General features: G+C 38.5%; 1 protein-coding gene across 1 annotated transcript; it reads right to left on the reverse strand.

The window, feature by feature from the left end:
* Positions 1–4,804: 4,804 nt before the first annotated feature.
* Positions 4,805–20,470, reverse strand: GET3 (guided entry of tail-anchored proteins factor 3, ATPase). Its single transcript, XM_063292501.1, has 7 exons — positions 20,084–20,470; positions 18,024–18,171; positions 13,804–13,952; positions 12,592–12,742; positions 12,103–12,210; positions 7,114–7,311; positions 4,805–5,773 (listed from the first exon to the last, which is right to left on the reverse strand). Exons 1-7 carry the CDS (start codon positions 20,242–20,244, stop codon positions 5,642–5,644), a joined length of 1,047 nt encoding a protein of 348 aa, XP_063148571.1. The 5' UTR covers positions 20,245–20,470; the 3' UTR covers positions 4,805–5,641.
* Positions 20,471–20,523: the final 53 nt, after the last annotated feature.

A 20,523-nucleotide genomic window follows, 5' to 3' on the forward strand; every position in this document is an offset into this window, starting at 1 on the left:
TTTAAAGATCAGAACGTCACTTTGAATTGTGCCTGGAAGCCCATATTTAGCCAATGTAGAGCCTGTATCACAGGTTTAAAATGCTCCTGACATTCGGACCTCCAAGTTGTGTTCTTTCCTGGACAGTGCTTCCTCATCAAGAGACACTGGGCTAACAGAAAGCCTCAATGCACAAACAGCAACTCCATCTATCTTGGGTTCAGTTTATGCCTGTTTTGACCCATCCAGACTCTTACACGGCAAAACTTCAACTGCATCTCTAGCATAACCTGGGTGGTGCTATAAAGCTAAGTATCATCAGCATACTGATGATACCATACCCCAGACTAACAGATGAGCCCTCTCAGCAGCTACATGTAAAACATTAGAGGCAAGAAGACTGAATCCAGAGGCATCCCACAAGGAAATGGCCACCAGGCTCTTTCTCCCCTACACAACTGACTGAAATGCCCTCTAAAGGAGGAATGGAACCACTGAACACTGCTTCCAATCTCCAACCCTTGCAGACAGTCCAAAAGAATACTGTGGTCAATGGTATCAAAGGCCACTGAGAGGTCTAAGAGGACCAGCAGGGGCACACTACCCCAACTGAGGACCTGACAAAGATCATCCACTAGAGCAACCAGTTGTCATCTCTATCCAATGCCCGGGTCGATCTCTGATGGAAATGGGTCCAGATAATCTGCTTTTCCTAGGAACACTGTAGTGTTCCTACAGACATGATTATCAAATAACTTTGCTCCAAAAAGGGAGGTTGGAGAAAGGGCAATACAGTAATTGTCCAAAACAGCTGGATCCACAGAAGGCTTCTTTGGGGAGGGGAAGGCCATCAGAGCGTTTTTCAAGGCTGATAGCATCATACTCTTCTAAAGTGAGACGTTGATGAGCTTCCAGATCCACTGACCATGCCCCCACCAGCTCCCCTGAAGGAGCTAGGAAAGGCATGGATGAAGCCTGCAAACAGCAGAGCTTATTATAGAGAGCACCCTATCTATTTCAGTGGAGTTCACTGATCAAAAGACATCCCTGGATAATACCACCACACGTCACCACAATCACATCAGACTGTGCCCATGAAGTCATCTCTGAAAAATCTGAGTGACTTGATCAGCAAAATCCTGGGCAAAGTGGTCACCATGGCCAGGCAGATCTACATGCTGGTCCTTGCCAAATTGGAATTTCCCATTTCCAAACAAGACCGCTGGAAAATACCCTGCTAATTCAATGAAGAGAATAAAGGTGCTTTGACCCCCTTGTCACCACAGGTCCAGCTAATAGAGAGACACTGCTTGGGAGTAATGACATTTAGTGCCAGGGAAGCCTCCTATTGCTAGTGGCCAAACAGACAAGATAGAATTGCCCAGCAGACCACTGGGAGGCTCTGCAAGCATCTGATAAAAAGCATTTGATTCCATTAGACCCCAGAAACTCTCCAAATGGGCCCTTTCATCCTAAAGAGGATTTGGCAGTCAACTGAACCAGGAAGTGATCTGATCATGGAAAGGGCTGATGATACCCTCCATATCCCTATCACAAAACTGCTTCAAGGGAAATATGAAGTCTAATGTGTCTTCTCAAACGTGACAGATCTAATTGATCCATGGCCATTATGTAAGTCATGAATTCCTGAGCTATCCTGGCCCTCAGTGCATGTAAGTTGAAGCCTCCCAGCACCAACTGTTGAGTGGAATCCAATACCAACCCAGAAACCAGAAACCCAGGATGGTTATACCAGTAGGTTTCCTGCCTTGTCCTTATAGCCCAACTTAACACACAAGCACTCATACTCAACCATCTCAGTGGCAGAGTTCCTAGACAACCTGTGGTCTCTTTGAAGATTAATATCATTCCCACCCCAACCTCACTTGACCTTGACACTGAGGCTGTGAAACTCAGGAGGGCAAATCTCTGAGAGGATAATGTTGCCACCTTTGCCCATCCAGGTTCTGGCAATGAGTAACAAGTCTGCCTGTTTGTCCACCACACACTTAGATATGAACAAAAACCTATAGTAAATGAATCTGTTTATGACCAGCAATTTGAGGCCAAGGTCACCAGGTTGGAAATAGATTACCAACGAAATGATCTCCTTTATTCTGAAACGGATTGTGGGGTCTCTCTCAACCTAATACAAACAAGATTTGACTGTTTCCCTTGTATTCCTGTAGTCCAAGTTTCTTTCTACCATTAACCCATCATGACTGCTTCCCCCCAACCTCCCCACCAACCAACCAGTCAGCTAGCAGAGCCATTCAAGCTAACCAACTGCACCCTCTATTACAATCAACATCCTTCTATAAAACCCATAAGACTTTCATGGCAAATAGGCACCCACTCTCTGGTGCCCCAAAACCAGTCCTCACCCCCGACTTTCTCATTTAAAACACCCTTCCCAGTCACTTTGCCTCCCCAAGGTGGTTGAACACAATTAACCTGGAATCTCCTCTGGACTTCCTGAAGCCACTGAGTCAGCAATATTGGTGACCCCTAACATCACTGGAGCCCCTCAGTCTAACCTGCAACAGGATAGGGCTGTCACATCTCAGACCACTAAAGCTGGCCTTACACCTGAGCAGGGGAGAGGGGGGTTCATGCTGCTTTTTCTTGCCGGGAAATCCTTGTGAGGTGCAGCAGCCAGATGTGTAGACTATTTAGCCATGACAAGTCACGTTGCCCAGGGTACACCACGAGGAGGCTAGTCTACATTGCACCAAATGAACACCAAACTGCTATGCCATACAATTAAAAAAAACCAAAAACATGAGCTGGGTGTAAAAAGGAATGGGTTGGAATACTGCTAAGTTGATGTGCAGGACTGATCAAGAGGTACAGGAAACATTTAGTTGAAGTCACTGCTGCTAAAGGGGATGCCACCAGTTACTAAATCTAAAGCTTCACATATTGTTTCCAACAAAAAGTGAATGGTCCATAAAAACATGACATAGGACAGAGGTTTGTATGTTATTTAACCAGAACCTCTTTAACTACTAATGGGACTTAGATGAAGCTCACATCACATTGTAGGCCACAATACTGCAGGGTTATGGATAATTCTAAAGGGTTCACAAACTTTCACCACTGTATTCTGCCGTTAACTTGGGGAAAATAGAACCCTGAAATATCAAGAACAAGCACAACTATGACAGACTAAATCTCTTCAATGGAACTCCTGGCAAGCTGCCATCCATGGCTTTCATCTATAAGGTTTATGTAGGTATTTCAGACTATACAGTTGGGCACTGAATGGAGTTACTCCACATCCAGCAATGTGCATAGCATTTAATATTACACTTACTTGAACTTTAGATATCATTTTAAGAGGCACAGCCTCGCAAGTTATACTTTTTTATATACCTGTACAATGTTTAGTATCCATGCTGACAAGAATATGTAAACTGTGTTTTGGAAACCAGCATTGTAGACACAGCTGTACTTATATTCAGTTATTCCAAAATATCTGTATGTAGATGAATAAAAAGTATTGCCTTAGACCAAGCCAGACTTTTAGCTTATTGAGACTAAAATTATTGACTTCCATCTGACAGGGTCTCAAGAAGTCTTTTACTTCACCATCTGCTTAATTCTTCTAAGTAGGAATGCCCTACTTAATTTGGGAACTTCAAAGCTTTGGTCCACTCCCAAAGAAAACCTCTGAATTTTGGCCCCTGAACAAGCAGTTATTTCCTCCCATCAGAAAAAGATTTATATACAACATATTGCAGTTGACACGTTTCTGGCAATGCTCTTCACAGCTGTATTAACTCTAAAAAAAAATCCGATGCAGATTTGAGCAGAAACATTGCTCAAGATTGATTTTCAGAGCTTACATTATAAAATTGTTAAAAGGGAAAAAGAGAAAGATTTATTAGGAAGGCTTTCAGAAGTACAGCAGTTTGACCTGTCTCTATCTATTAACTGAGGAATCACCTAGAGAAGCTATGAGGTTACTAACTTTGTTATTCTACAGGTATCTTCTCAAGTACTACTTACTTAACCAATTGTTGTACCACACTTTATACAAATTAAAAATCTGAAATTTAAAAATAAATGTACCCTCACACTTGTTTCTGCCACAGGAAAAGAAAGCAGTGAGAGTCAATGTTTTTCAGTGAGAAAATCCACTTTTGCCACATGCATCTTCATCTCAGTCACCCATTCTACTTAAGAAAGAAGCCAGAAAAGGATTCCATAGTTCCTTGCTTTGAGAAGTTGAAGCCTGTATCAAAGAAAATACCATATACTCAAAGATCTGATCTAAGTTCTTAAATTCCATGTCTTTTGAAAATCAGTGTACTGTGGGGGCACGCACACGCACACTCCTTTGTCTACAAATGAATGAAAGTCTTGAGAGAACTCAATCTATTTTACAAAAGGAAATTTCTGTATTCTGAGGTTTAAGATTCAGAGTTGCAAAGTACTTAGGCAATCAGCTCATGCTTAACTCAGTCATCAAGACCAGTCCTAAACCTCCAAGAAGTGATGGGGCATGCACAAAAATAGCAGATTAGAGCCATGAACTACTAACACCCAGCCTCCCCTCCTCCATTTTACATTGTACCCACTGAAAGATTGCAAAGCCATGTAGTCATTTCCTTTCTAATGTTCTTAGAATTAAATTATTCCATAGATACAATATTAAGACACTTCTGAACTCTGGAAGAGCTCAGTTATAAATAATAAGCAGTAAGTCCAACTCTACCATGGACTGCTTTGTTCCAATTTACACTCTCTCCTCTTGTTTTCCAGTACACAAACACATATGAATTTTATAAATAGTGATACATTGACATTTTAATACCAGGTGGTTTTTGTTGATTGAAGGAATGGGCACCCAAGGGGACTAGAAAATGACCTGTACATATACCCAAAGATTTTAACTACCTATAATCTGTTAAACTCCAAGCTTCTATTCCCTTTCCCATTTTTCAGTCCCAGTTTTCCACACTTATGCTTTCCAGAGTCAGAAAGCTGTTAAGAAATATAAAGTCCTCATTGTTAATGCTTTTGTAACCTTAAGCAAGCAAATAATTTAAGCAGATGATTTTCTCAGTGGCTTTATACTCCCCTAAAAGCAAGCATCCCCTCGTCAAATAACTTCCAAGTTTTGCCTCAAGTTCCTCTGACAATTCCCAATATAAATCAATCTGACAGTTTGAGTGACAAGAAGCAGTGAAATTATTTCCCTTACAATTTATTTACATACTTCTCATTAGCACTGATGACCCTGATGTTGTAAATGAACTGACAGCTTCTTTATCATCATCACAGCACTTGACTGGCACCTCAACCAGAATGACATTAGCCCCAGGAGATATGATCCAAAGAGAAAGCAAGTGACAGAGAAATAAACAAAAAAAAAATGACACACATTTAAGTTAGGTAGTTGGTCAGTGAGAAGAATGGATTCAATATTGTATCTGGTTTTGAGATGTCCCAAGGAATTAAATAATCAGTGTGTCAGAGTAGAAATAAGTGAGAATGCCAATTCTGCTTCTTCTAGCTCCACCACAAGACTGTCGGTCATACAATTTCAACAGATGAGAAGCCAGTGGAAAAGATGGAATTCCATCAGGAAAAGAATAGGGAACAGCAGGCATGGAATGGTAGAGGGGGCAATTAGGGGGAGTCAATCCATAGGGGTTCATTTTGTACTGGGTGGTTTATAGGGCTCCAGTAGAAGACTTGAAAAGGTATTGACTTTATCAGCTCCTCGCACTTCATGGGGTAAAAGTGGCAACTTTACAATATGAAAGTCTTCATAAAGGTCTTCCATCTGGATAAAGGAAAAAAAATGGAACAGTCAAACAATCCTAAGAATTACAACGTTTTCTGTCTCAGTTTATCCTGTTAGGTTAGGAAGTCTCACTATGTTCATTCTTTATAATCTTTTTTGCACCACCTCTATCACCACTTAATTCAATGTTAGGTTAAAATTCTAAATATTATATTTTAATACCTTAGCATGCTAAATTTGAGGTTTTCTACAAATTCTATGGCAGATTAATTTTTCTGTGCACCTCAAGTTATTCTGTAGATCTAAAGTTTCTACCCTGAGTACAATGCCACTTATACAACTTTAACTCTTGACCAGATGGTCATCATCATCATCATCATTATTCCTTCCAGAGTAAAACTGGGCTTTAAATGCTGGGCTCAGGGAAGTTCTAGCTGAGATCAGTTATCCTCAGAGCAAGGTTAGTGAAATAAGAGCAGTCATATAAAGGCGAAAAAAGGGAATTCAGGAGAGAAAATATTAAATTAGAGAAACACATGAGGGGAAAGTGGTCTGGGACTAAAAACAAGGTGTAAAACATTCTTTGAAACCTGTGGAGAAATAGGCAATTGGGCCCTAACTTGTTATTTTAATATGACACAAACTACCATCCAAATCTGTTATTACCTACACCCATTTACATTATCTAAAAATATATGTAATCATAGCAGAGTTACAGAAAAGAAAATCTGCATATACAACAGGCATATAAAACAAGACAAAGATTTGACATCCTAAAGAACAGTGTATATAGAAAAACAGCTGAAACATTGTATGCCTTCTTTGGTCACCTCATAATCAGTCAAATTTTAAGTGCTAATGAGTAATGGACAACTGGATTTTACATACCTTCAGAAAGACTAAACATTCACTGTGAAACAAATGCTGAGAATGTTTTAAAGCACAATACTTAAGCCCTGAAGGCAAAAATAGAATCACTAAGCTTCAGCCATTCAGTTTTTCCTAATATAAAGCAATTCCTACCACACAGATCAGGCCGGCACAACTTGTAGAGTAATGTAGAGAGGAAAGAGCCACACTGAAAATTAAAAATCACCGCAGGCTGCAAGGAAATACCTGGTGTGCCAATCAGCTGTTCTGCGGCTAATGGAGCAGCGGCAGCACTCGGGCTGGTGGTGGCCCGGAGATGCTGAGGAGCTTGGCAGCGAGTCTTTCGGAGCTGGGGCGGCAAATTTTACTGAGTTTTTAAAAAATGCCAGCAGGTCGCACAAGACTGCTTGGAGAGCTGCATGTGGCCTGTGGGCCGCATGTTGTGCAGGCCTGATATGGATTAATATGTTTGCAGGATACCAGGGAATTTGCAGTGCTTCAAATCATACCTGGTCAAGATATTTAGACTGGATTTTATGCCGGGCCTCACACATCTTGCAGGGCTTGTCAGGGTCAGGAAAGACCAGCTGATTGACTATGATGTTGTGGGTGTCAATTTTGCATTTGGCCAACTCCTGGATAAGCCGTTCTGTTTCATACAGGGATAGAAACTCCGCAATGCAAACACAGATGAAAGTGGTTTGTTCCTGTAACAGAAACAAGATATAATTAGTTTAGTGATGTGAATGGAAGTGCATAGTATAGTTTCATGTCACTTGCTTTCCCCAGAGCCCATCGTCACTGCAGATTCCATTTTTCCATTCCCTCTCATGCCTTACATCATGTTTCAGAAAACAAGAGAGTTAGCACCAGAAATCAGACCTGAAGAGAATGGAACAGAAACAACTTCCCTTTTCTAAGCAGCTGCCATCACCCCCTAGATACCCTTGTGCAGACAGAAGAGTAAATATTCTTCCTCTTCTCAAGGAAAAAGGTAGCTGTGAAGGCAATAAAGAGATGCTTAGGGTAGCTGCAAATACAGCAAGGCTTCCTTCCCACTGTTTTCTAAACTCTGAGACTGCTCAGAAGGTAGGTGATTATCCTCATTATCAATTCTCTCTCTCTCTCTCTCTCTCTCTCATAATTTTATTGAAGTTTTCAATAAACATAGTAAAAACGAATACAAACTAAACTAGAAGAAAAAAGAAAAATAAAAGTTCAGAAGGTGAAGAAAAAAGAAAAACTAAAGAAGAAGAAAAAAAGTAGGAGAGAAAAGAAAAAAGGCAACAAAGACAATAAAAAAGAAGTGGCTTCCAACCTTCATCACACTGAGCATAAGCGAACGTAATAACTTTTCACCCACTTTTAAAGTTACAAATAAAAAAAAACCTCTTCTCCCCATGGCCTAAGTTTTATCTATACACAATCCAGAAATCATCATGTTTTCAGTCCTGGTTCAGCAAAAAGTCCATTAGGAGTTGCCAGAAATATCAAGCAAATAGTTTATCCCTGATCAAATAGTCCAACTTCATATTCCTTCTTTTTGCTCTTCACAATCTTAACCTTTAAATCATTCCAATGGCACCACAGGATCTGATCTTTAATCAATCTTTGATATTCTAGAAGAGTCTTCAGTGCTTTCACCAGCCTACTTCGTAAATCCCATACAGAGGCATTGTCCAGGATTTCTTGTCACAGCTGTTCCATGTCCAGATCCTTTTCTTGATTTGTCTTTTGTATTCCCATTTTGATCTAAATTTTATTGTCTTTCATGCCTTCAAACTCTATAATGTCTATGTCAGGTGAAAGTTTTTAAAAAATTTTCTTACTATCTTCTAAAAAGTTACCCATTGAAATCTGTATCCTTTCTGAAAATTTAGTTATTAATATCTCAGTCAAAAAACTCTTTAAGATAAGAAAACATTACAGCTGGCTTAGCAATTTTTAACTCTTTTCTGCCTGGTCCTTTAGTTCCCTCTAGTGTCCATGTGCAACCTTCATCAAGCCTCAGTTCCTAATATGGATTTAGTTCTGTTTCAGTAGTTTCCTACAAGTGTATTATTTAATTATATATTTGTTTTTCAAATCTTACAGCAAAAATAGCCAAAATTCCAAATCTCTCTGGTCTCCCAATCCATTTAAAACTTTCTTAAATTAAAATCCATTTTTGCTTTTTACCAATTGTATATTATTTTAAATGCTTAAGCCTCTGTTTAAAATTTCTTAAATCCAAAGAGGATAAAACTCACCAGGTGTCAAATTAAGCTCTCCATTTTGAAGGTCATTACAAACTGAGTATTTATTCCAACTACACTTAAATACAATGTGCAATTTATATCACACACATTTGTATAATTAGTAGTAAAACTGGTGATCAAAATATAAGATTTCCTACTTTCACCTCTTGTATCTTACAACATAATTCATCACCATATGTAAAGCTCCTGGAATAAAGCATGATATGCTGGGTGTACATAAGGGTATATCATGTTATATTTTCTTTACTCTGAAGTCCTTTTTTCCTCTTTACAAGGGAAAATTTCAAGTCATTAACAGAGCAGGCTATGATTTATTTTTATTTCCCAAAGGTTTAGGAACTCTTTTATGAAGTGAAAAATACCTGCTAGCATCCTCATCCAAAAACCAAATCATAAAATTATTAAAGAGAGTGCTATTCCTGAGGAGGATAAATATGCATAAGAACTTCTTTTAAATGGTTTATTTCATAGTGCGGCCTTCAATATTTCACAAATGAACCATACTATTTTTAAGCCTCTGAGGAAGATTGGCTTTGCAGTAGCCACATATTTGCCAGCTGGGTCCCAAAGAGACATTTTTACAAATGAAATAACACACCTAGCCTTGGAGCACTTTGGTTGGAGAAGCATGCACAAGAAATAGTGATGGCTGTACTTCAAGCTGAAGCTCGTACTCTGCAATTAAAAGCCAGAACAAATAACTGGAGCTCATCCCACTTAAACTGACTGGAACAAGCATACCACTTTACAACATTGGTGAAGCAATTTTATTCTTTCTTAAAATATATTCATTGCCTTATAGCAACAACTCTCAGAGTGACATACAATAAAACAGCTAATACATGAGTGTGCGTGTGTGTGTGTATGAATGACAATCAAGAGAACCTGAAGAGATGAAACTGAGTTCGTATTTAAGGAAGTCTGAACTATGATGCTGAAGCACATTTAACTCTACCACTAATGTTGAAAAGTATTTTAGTTAAAACATACAGCTTCCCTTCCGTATAAACATACACCATCAGTAGAGTTAGCATGAAGCAAAGCCACAAATTTGTACAATGCAGAATCTCAGAAAAAGTCTGCAAGAGAGAGCATGTGAGATAGCTCTTCTGTTAGACATTTTTGACCCAGCCTCTAATAACTTATTTTTAAAAAGTCCTGCTTGAGGACTCTTTCTTTGCAACAGATCACATCTATATTTTAATTGGAATTTTCTCTTTTCAAGCTTGTTCGGCTACACTTAGAAAGATCAAGTAAATTACTCAAATAAGCAATACATATGAAAAACAGCTTAATTGCATTTACTTGTAACTGGCTAATGTTTCTCCCTATTACCAGAGGGGTGGGGAGGGAGTATCTGCTACTTTTTTGAAAAGCAGAACTGTTATCTAGTGGGGATCACCATGGAATATCCTATATTTAAAAAAAAAAAAAAGTATCCGATATCATGTTACACAGCATAGAAATTCACTCTACCATACTAATAATATAGAACTAGACTTTTCCAAAAAACTTGTTTAAACTTCACCTCTAAAATCTTTAACTGTATACTCCCATATCAATGTGCAGTACTGTCAGTTGGTTGGATCATGTAAAAGCCTCAGGTAGAGAGAATAGCTAATTCTGTCAACTAGAGCCTTTTGATCTAAGGGAGCTATACTGCGTTGGATTATGTACCATCAAGTGTTTTTTGACTCCTAGTGACCACACAGATATTCTCCATGAATCTGCTCTGAAGGTTTTGGTAACTGAGGAGTGGAGGTGGTTGCCCAGAGGATACAGTGAAAAAAATCCAATTTCTGCTAATGGGGAGTTCTCAATGAAATTCTGCTTGAGAGTAGTTTTCCTAAGTAAAATCCTACATTGTACCTCTGGTTTAATTTTGAAAGACATTCATTTTGACTTGATCTTGGTGCTGTTCCCTTGAACAAAGTGGGTAAGTACTTAAAACATAACACCTAGAATTCAATGTTCTTTTTCACTCCCGGAAGATATTATGTTCTGTATAAGGTGCCTCCAATGTACCATAAAAATGAAATGTTAAATAGATTATCCAAAATCTTGGACTCAGGGGAACTAATTAAAGTATTAGCCTGTTTTGGGTGGCATTGCTATATCTCAAAATAGCTGGTTTGTAACCCTATAAACTAGTCTTGATGGCCAGGCACCAGTACTTTTGCTCAGTTTGGATAGCGTACCACCCAAATGCATTCCATGTATGATTTTTAAAAAATTTTATTAAGAGTTTTACATAGATAAAAGACAAATACAGAACTATATAAAAGAGAGGAAAAAAGAGAAAAAGTGCAGAAAACAATGCAGTTAAAGAAAAGATAATTAAAGAAGCGATTTCCACCCTTTGTTAGAGCAGTTACAAACAAACTCATTATCCCTCCTCCCTCCTTAACATTAGAGTCATCCCTTCAGCCCCTTATTCAATCCTTTTTCAATCATCAAATCCAGAAATCACCATTTCACTTTTTTTTCCATTTTCAGCAAAAAGTCCATAAAAGGTTTCCAATCTTTGTATTCCATACATGAAAATAACTTAGCTCCAGCCTATATAAATTAATGACACTTCTAATAACTGATGTACTGTAATTTTATCTACATTTCTTACCTGGAACTGTCCCCTAAAACCACTCAAAAATTTCAAGTAATATGGAATTGTGCCTGAGAAAAGCATACAAATCACATGACTCTTTGTATCACTTGCACTGGTTGCAGGTTTATTTTGAAATGCATTTTAAGATGCTGGTTATCACTCTTAAAGCCCTGAATGGATTAGAACTTGGCTATCTGGAATGCTTCCATGTCAGCTGGCATGTCCCTAAAAACAATGGTTATGTCCCTCGTGAATGAATTGGTGCCTTCAATAACAGAGTGACAACATGTGATAGCAGTGGCACTGCCCATGTGTGGAATTCCCTGCCCCAAATTATTAAGTCTTATTCTTATCTGTGGTAAGTCAGCAAGTGAAAAACACCAATCACTTCCATCTTAAACTGAATCTTCATTTAACCTAGTGAAACATTCGTGAATAAAAAATGTTTCTAGTTTTAATAAGTGTCATTCTTTGAGAATCTATATGCAGCAAGGATGAAGGGTTTCCGCACCACCCTTCCTCACCACCACTACAGTGAATAAGTTTTTCCAATTTCCAGGAAGAGTATTTTTAAGATCTGCTTATGCTCAGAGATTACATTCTCCCTGTTCCCTCTGCTTTGGCCATATACTTACTGGATCCTTGAACTGCTCACTGACAGAACGGATGACAGGGAGTGTTTCTTCCAGTTTGGAGGCCAGCTGGTCAGCATTCATGTCTCCTAGGCCAAGCATGTTACACATCTAGTGAAGAACAAAGAGGCTGCAATGGTGGGCTTCTACCAACAGAGGGCAAATCATAATTACACCACAAAGCAAGTAAAGAGGAACTGAACAGGCTAACCAACTCAGGGCAAAATAATCAGCCCAGCACTATACATTAGTGCTACTGCATCTTGCTAGTCATTCACTGAATAAACAGCATTTTGATTTCTACTGCATCTTAGAAGCAATGTCACATACCAGAGTTGATAATTATACAGTGTTCCCTAATATTGGAAGAATGATACTGGAGTTCAGGCAGGAGCAGACCACAGGTAGAACTCAAGTCAGATGTGTAGCATGATTTTTTTTAAACAATAAAATCTTACGCTTTTACACTGTTGATTCATTCTCCTCTTTTACCTGGGATATGAAGGGACTGATTTGGTTCTTTATTTGCATCAGCCGACCGAGCCCCCGCTCCACTATTGTGGGGAAATTGAGCAGCCGTAGTGTGTGTCCTGTGGGTGCTGTGTCAAACACCACCACGGAAAAATTCATTCCTTTCACCAACCTGTTCAGGCCAGAGAGAGAACTGTCAGCATGCTCCAAAAACAGTATCCCCAGATTGCTAATTTCTGTTGATGTAGCCACCAATTAAAATACAGCTACAAATCTTTCTCCCACAAATTGAAGTCCACAAATATGAATTTCTTCTACAGGTTTGTCATCCAAACAATGAAAACGGTCCTTGTGTTCTTTTAGGGCTCCAGCAGAATCTTGGCAATTTTTTCTGATCACTACACCAACACAAGATATCTACAAGAGTCAATACTGTATTTTGCAAAGCTCTTAAGTACGTTGCAAAACACAGTATTGGTTTGTGTCCATATGTCAGCATACAGGTAGTCCTTGTGTAATGTTCACTTGTTTAGCAGCCATTCCAAGTTACAGGGCTGAACGTACAGGGTCTTACAATGGGTCCTCATAGTTGTGGCCACTGCACATCCCCATGGCCACGTGATTACAATTCAGGTGCTTGGCAACTGGCTTGCAATTATGAGGCTGCAGCATCCCATGGTCACATTATTGCCATTTGCGACCTTCACTGCTGGTTTCCAACAAACAAAGTCAATGGGGAAGCCAGCAGGAGGTGACAAATGGCGATCACGCAACCACAGGACGTTGTGACCATGTCGCATTCACCTAACAGCAGCAACTGGGATTGCGGGAACTGCTGTCATTAAGTCGGCACGGTCACATGATATTGCGCCTTATGACCGTGTCGCTTAGCAATGAAGTTCCTGGTGCCAATTACTGTTGGTAAGTGAAGACTACCTGTATATATTGTCAGACCCCATAATCCACAACACATATGTCCTTTTAGTTATAGTAGTGACATCTTTTTCCCTGTGAGAACTGTGTATTCACAGCAGACCATGAGATTGTAACATAAATGAAATGATCACAAATATATGAACTCAACACATTCACAATCATTTACTATGTTGGACTATTCCTAAAGACAGTTATATTACATGTCACACTACTAAACACAGGAAAAAAAGTTCAGCCTTTGCTTCCAAAGTGAAGGCTCAAACACTTGGCAGGGGAATAATGAGCTACAATTCTCACCTCATCACTTCAGCATAGCTCATTGCCTCATCAATACCAGGAAAGGCACTCATTGCCTCTTGCATCATCTTCTTGCCCATACTTAGCATGTTATCCTCCTCAAAAAATTCATCTGGAAGCTCAGCCACACCCAAGCTGGGATCAATCTCCTAATAATAAATTATGGACAGAATAGTTAAACACCACCATGTAGAAGCTGCCTCATTAAGCCATTCAATACAAACGCTTTAAATGAAAAAACAGAATTTACAATATGGAAATAGCACTCTTATCACAAACAGCAGTTTTCAAAGATGTATTGATTATGCTGGATTCAAAACTGTCACCAAATTATCAAACTACTTGGATCCAGGCTGCTATTTTTAAATCAAGATGCATATACACACATAACCATTATAGTAAGGCTAAAGCTTTAGCACTGTTTGAGAAATTCACCATATGCACCTTTACAGAAATTACATCTGTGCATACTTTGAAAATGACTCATTAAAACAGCTGCACCTGTTTTCACGTGGGTGCAGAACCTGAAAAAAGGCACAACTGTTTTAAAGAAAGTTATGCACATGATTAAATCGCCCATTTATATTATTAGCACTTCAATATCTTGCTTTGCCACTTTTTTATCAAGAGCAAATGATCATCTGTGATAGGGAATGCATTTAATTAGGTAGAGCCAGGATCTTCCTTTTTTTCCGCACTGGGGGATTTTTTAAAAACTGTGTGAAATCTACATTAACTTTTAATATGATACTTATGCATTTCTTAAAATGGGAAACTACTCTGCCAATATGCAACATTTGTGCATCCTACAGGGCCTGCAAAAAAGAGATTCAGGAAACACAAGCTACTCGAGGACCTCAGCCTGCCCTGATTAAAGTTTTCCAAGTGAAAATAAAATGCCAAGAATAAACTGAGCTTATCTTGTAAACACAGGTATAATGCCAATTGTTAAAACAAATCTTAAGAACATAAGGAGGACCATGCTGAATTAGACTACAGAAAAAGGCAATACAGTTCAGCATTCTTTTCTTATAGAACACAACTTAAAGGAAGTTAAGGGACATGAAAAAAAAGAGCAGGAGTGTCATTCTTCAGCTACTAGAAATTACAGATAACTGCTACTGGAAGTAACTGAAATCACAACTATTACTCACTGACAATTCCCCCCAACCTGCACAAAGTCAGCTCTTTTTTTTTAAAGCAGTCCTATTCAGCATCCACCACTATACCAATAGTGGAACCAATTCCAAAATTTAATTATACACTCTGTGAAGGAGTAGTTTCTTCTTCTTACTTCTTGTTTCATAGAATTATCCCAGATTCTAGTACAGTCATGTGAAAAAGTACACCCCATGTAAAGTTTTTTTCTTTTTTGACATATGTGGTCACACATCAATATTTTATCTTTAAATAGTATATAAATATAATGGTAATGTAAATGAAAAAAAACCCCTATGAAAAATTGACTTTCAAATCATTGATTCAACAAAAAATGAACAGACATGCTATTTTCTTCTATGGAAAAAATAAGTACACCCTTTGCTCTAATACTTTGCTACCCCTTTGGCAGAACCAACCTCAAGTAGGTGTTTTTTATAACTGTCTACCAGTCTCTGACACTGACTGGGAGGAATTTTTTCCACTCTTCCATGCAGAATTTTTTCAGCTCTGCAATGTTTGAGGGGTTTATTGCATGCACAGCCCGTTTCAAATCACCCCACAGCATCTTGTTGGGATTTAGATCTAGGCGTTGATTGGGCCATTTTAGAATCTTCAATTTCTTTATTTTTTTCCAGCCATTCCTTGGTGGATTTACTGGAACATTTAGGGCCATTGTCATGTTTGAAGGTCCCTTTTCAGTTGAGCTTCTATCTTCTGACAGATGTTCTCACATTATCCACAAGCACGCTCTGGTACAATGAAGAATTCACAGTGGATTCTGTGATGGTGAGCTGCCCAGGCCCTGATACAGCAAAGCAGCCCCAAACCATAGCATTTCCACCACCATGCTTTATCGTTGATATCAGGTTCTTCTAGTGAAATGCTGTCTTTGGTTTTCGCCAAACATGTCTTCTGGTACTGTGGCCAAACAACTCTTATCTTTGCCTCGTTTGACCAGAGCACACTGTTTCAGAAGTCCTGGTCTTTGTCTACATGTTCATGAGAAAAGTTTAGCCTTGCCCTGATGTTCTTTCTGGAAAGCAAAGGTTTCCTCCTGGCACAGCTTCCATGAAGATCTAATTTATGCAGCTTCTTCCTAATGGTAGATTCACACACTTGACATGAGAAGTGGCAAGGGCTACCTGTAGGTCATGTGATGAAATTCTGGGAGACTTCTTTCAGCATCTTGCATTCTGCTCTCAGGCTGAACATGCTGGGATGGCCTGGCCTGGGCAAGTTGGCAGTTATTTGAAATCTCCACTTGGAGATTATCTTCTGGGACTGATGACAGATGTCCAATTGTTTGGCAATCTTTTTAAATCCCTTCCCAGACTCATAGGCATCTATAACTGTCTTTCTGAAGGCCTCAAAGATCTCTTTCAATCTAGGCATCGTGATACCATACACTTCAACAACAAAGAGGAAATCAAAGTAAATTTCTGAGGTTTAAAGACAGTTTCCTCCCAAATAATCTCCAACAATGTTCTAATCATCTGCACTTGATCTGGTGCACCTAATTCTAATTTTAAGTAATTGAGGTAGCGATAAATGTAGGGGTGTACTTACTTTTTCCACATGTGGAACATGCATTTATTTAAATTACACAATGGACCACAAAATATAAATGGTGCATTATATGTGTTACATTACATTCCCTTTATCTATCAATATTGTTGAAATGAAGTTCAAATATCCATATGTTGAAATATGTTGAAAAAGTCAAAAATTTCAATGGGGTGTACTTACTTTTTCACATGACTGAATAAGAGAGAGATAAAGAAGAACTTCTTCCTACCCATATTCTTCACATGATGCATAATTAAATTCTGTCTTCCCTACCTTATTTCATTTTTCTTTCAGATAAGGCAGTGGTTCTTAAACTGTCTGATCCAATTACTCCCTTTTCCAATCTCAAATAATGTCATTACCCACCCCCCAAAATACAGACTGTTGTTTTACACAAGTGTCTTGGCAGCAGCAGTCCCAAACTGGATCCTCAACTCACAAACAAGCAATTACAAATTGCTCCATTACCCCCAGGATATGCATAAATTATGGCCTTGGAAGTAATTAGCCCTCCAGTTTAAGAATTTACTGAGATAAGACCTCCAGCCCATCCTCATAAAAAAAATTACACTATCTCCTTGACAATCTTCAATATCTTTTCCACAATTTCTCTAGCTTTTCTTTTTGGTCCCTCTGAGAACTTTCACTACTCGAACAGTGTATGTTCTCTGTCAGAATGATAGCAACTGTCTCAAGGCAGTTCTTCTTTCAAGGTTAATAAGTGACAGATTTTATTCTTTACATATTTTTGTATTAACTAGACCTAAATGTGCAGGCTAGAATGTGCATTAAATGAGGTATTAATTGAGAATATACTATGATAATTTTTATAACCTTTTACGGTGACCAAGGGGATATTTGAATTATTATCATCCCACCTTTTTTATATATAACTCAAGGTGTAAAACATTCTTAATACTCCTGCCTCCTTTTTCCCCACAACAACCACCCTATGAGGTAAGCTGGACTGGGCTGAAAGTTACTGGCCCAAAGTCACTCAGCCAGCTTTCATGCCTAAGGCAGGCACAGAACTCATGGTCTCCTGGTTTCTAGGCCAGCACCTTAATCACCAACTAACTAATCATATTCACTGTGATTTAGTCTGAGGATCTGAAATGAAGCATCCTTAATTTGGTTCTCACAGAAAATAAGCACTTCGCTTGTACTTTCATTTTTAGTATCCTCTATATTTACTGTATTTAAGCAATACCCGAATACCCTTCTATTTAAATGTTTCTTATCCCATCCTCTATTTCATCTCATCTTATCTCAATGAAACTGTAATAAGGCAGTCCATCTTTTAAGAGAATGCCCAAATATTTACAAAACTTTTATGAGGAGAGGCCTTTTCTAGTATGGAGATTGTAACTGAAATAGCATTTTCTTGAAAATTTCTGAGTGTTAGCATACTATTCAAGACAAAAGAACTAACCTAAGGAAAAATAAACTTGATCCCAGACCCTTCTCTGTACACAAGACAGATGCAAACTCACCATGGCAAAAAGGTTATCATAGCCCTTTACTTTGGTAGGAACCTTGGAAAATTTCTGGTCAAAGGCATCTGAGATGTTATGAGCAGGATCAGTAGAGATGATGAGGACACTCTCGCGTACCTTGGAGAGCTGTACAGCTAAGCTACAACTGGGCCCAGAAAAAGAAGCAACAAACAGTTATTAATACAAGCACGTAAGCAACAAATAGGACAAGCTCCTAGAGTTCAGATTTGCCCATACTGAAGGACTATATGCAGGACTTTTAAGATTTATCCAAAGCTATTTAGTAAATACAAGTGTAAACTAACAAATAGCATGTCATTACTACATGCTTTTTTATGGAGAGACTAATTTGAGATAATAGATCTCATTATGCTTGTGATCTTCTGATTGACTAAAACAGTTGAAATTTTGAACAGGGCAATTTGTAACAATAGGATTAAACACTAGACATAATTTGAGACATTTTACTATGCTTGATATACTCTTGTATTTAAGTTTTTTTTCTGATACAAGCCATAGTTGTGGATATGTTTCTATATAATACGGTACTATAGTTGAGAACATAAATATTGTAATATTTATATTTAGTTCTATTTATATTTGAGATTAATTTTCTCTAAGTTCTTTGCTATATATGTTTTCAATATATTTGCAAATAGTTTGTAAAGGTCATAATCTTAAGAAGATGGTATGAAATTTACCAATCAGAAAGATAAGTTATAAGAAATGCATAAAATAAGATTTCAATAAAAATTTTTAGAAGTGTGCCTTGCACAGTTTATATGTATTTCAGACTTTTAAAAAAAGTAAAAGGATTACTAGTACCCAAGACTAACTCAATAAAAGCACTGTTAGTCATTGTGGCAGACATTAATAGAACAATACTGTAATTGTGAAACATCTCTTTATTTACCCTTGAAGGCATTTTGACTTTGATAATAAATTATTATCCCATGGATACTTATTTTATACTGTAAATTTTACTTTACTAAATTCACTGGAAAACTTCCAGTGTTGAAAAAGTGCAACTTTAGCATTTAGATAAGAATAGCCCTCTTACACTCATTTCTCAACACACAGTTATAGACTATAGCTTTATCCTATCACATCCCTCTCTCAGGATAAACTAGTCATGAAAAACAGCACCATTATTTGATAATTGATTATGTGCCATACATAAGTTTATTTATGAATGGCACATAATCAATCAATTATACATGACCACAGTAAAGTTAGACTAATTAAAAACCCATGTTTAAATCTAACACCACATGCCACTATCTTTCAATGTTTTTATCATAAATTCTGTTTCATGATTCCAGGAAAACTTGGAACAGAAATATTCCACAATAGCAAACCTACCACAAACCACATTGCTTGTCCCTAAAAATATAAAAATGCTGTCGGTAGAGTTCAACAACTGGGATGGGGAACCAAGGAGAATGCCAGGTCCTAATTTAATCACTTCAGTTCATCTGGGATTTTCTAAAATAGGGCATTTTTAAACTTACAATTTGAAAACTTTTATATACATGTCAGATAGTATTTTCAACCTGCTCTAACAGACACTTACAATCAAGGACTGCTATACATTCAAGGCCATTAAGTAAGGAAAACCAGAGACTACAGAGCTGTAAGTAAGAATAGTTAAACCTTGAATTTAAAAAAGGCACTCAATCCTTAATTTTCTTTCAGATTTCAAACGTAGCCAATGATCCTTGAGAGGAAATAACGCCAACCCTGTGACCTGGCAAATATTAGCCTATTACCTACTTGCTTCCTTGCCATTCCAATTTCTTCAGCCGCTCTCTCGCCCAGAAAAAATTTCCGTTTTCTTTTATTGCAAGGTCCCACCATTCCCCGCCACCTGGCTTCCTCTGCCAGCTAAAAACCAGGTAGCAATTCAACAGGTGAGGTTCTCAGGAAGGAGCGCAGCAGCACTTCTTTCATCTTTACCCTCCCAACAACTCATGAAAGCAGAAATAGCAACAGCAACCCTGCCCGTAAAAAGGAAAAGCAGCAACCGCCATCATGCCACTTCTCTTCGTCTGGCTCACCTGCAAGTAGTTTTGCCCACGCCGCCCTTCCCACCAACGAAAATCCACTTCAGGCTTCGTTGCTCAATAATGTTGCTCAGCGTCGGCTCCAGAGGCTCTACATCAGGCGCATCCTCGAATTCGTCCGCCTCAGCCGCCAGCCCAGACGCCACCGCAGCCATCTTGGAACAAAATCACGTGACAAGATTCCAGGCTACACCATTTTAAAGTGGGACTCTAATTTTAACAACCGGCGTATTAACGTCTTCACGGAGAGAAATAGCACTCGCCCCCTTCTGCCTCCTTTGTTTAGCCATGAGCTTAATCCTTAATACTGTCACCTCAAATCACTGCGTCACAAACAGATCTGACACCAGAACAAAATACACCCCTACCTAGACGGCTGGTACAGTCCTACCTAAGACTTGTTCTGTTTTACCAGATTGGCCGATAGATTCCTT

Source organism: Candoia aspera, chromosome 2 (genome assembly GCF_035149785.1).
Source record: "Candoia aspera isolate rCanAsp1 chromosome 2, rCanAsp1.hap2, whole genome shotgun sequence".
Lineage (NCBI taxonomy): Eukaryota > Metazoa > Chordata > Lepidosauria > Squamata > Boidae > Candoia > Candoia aspera.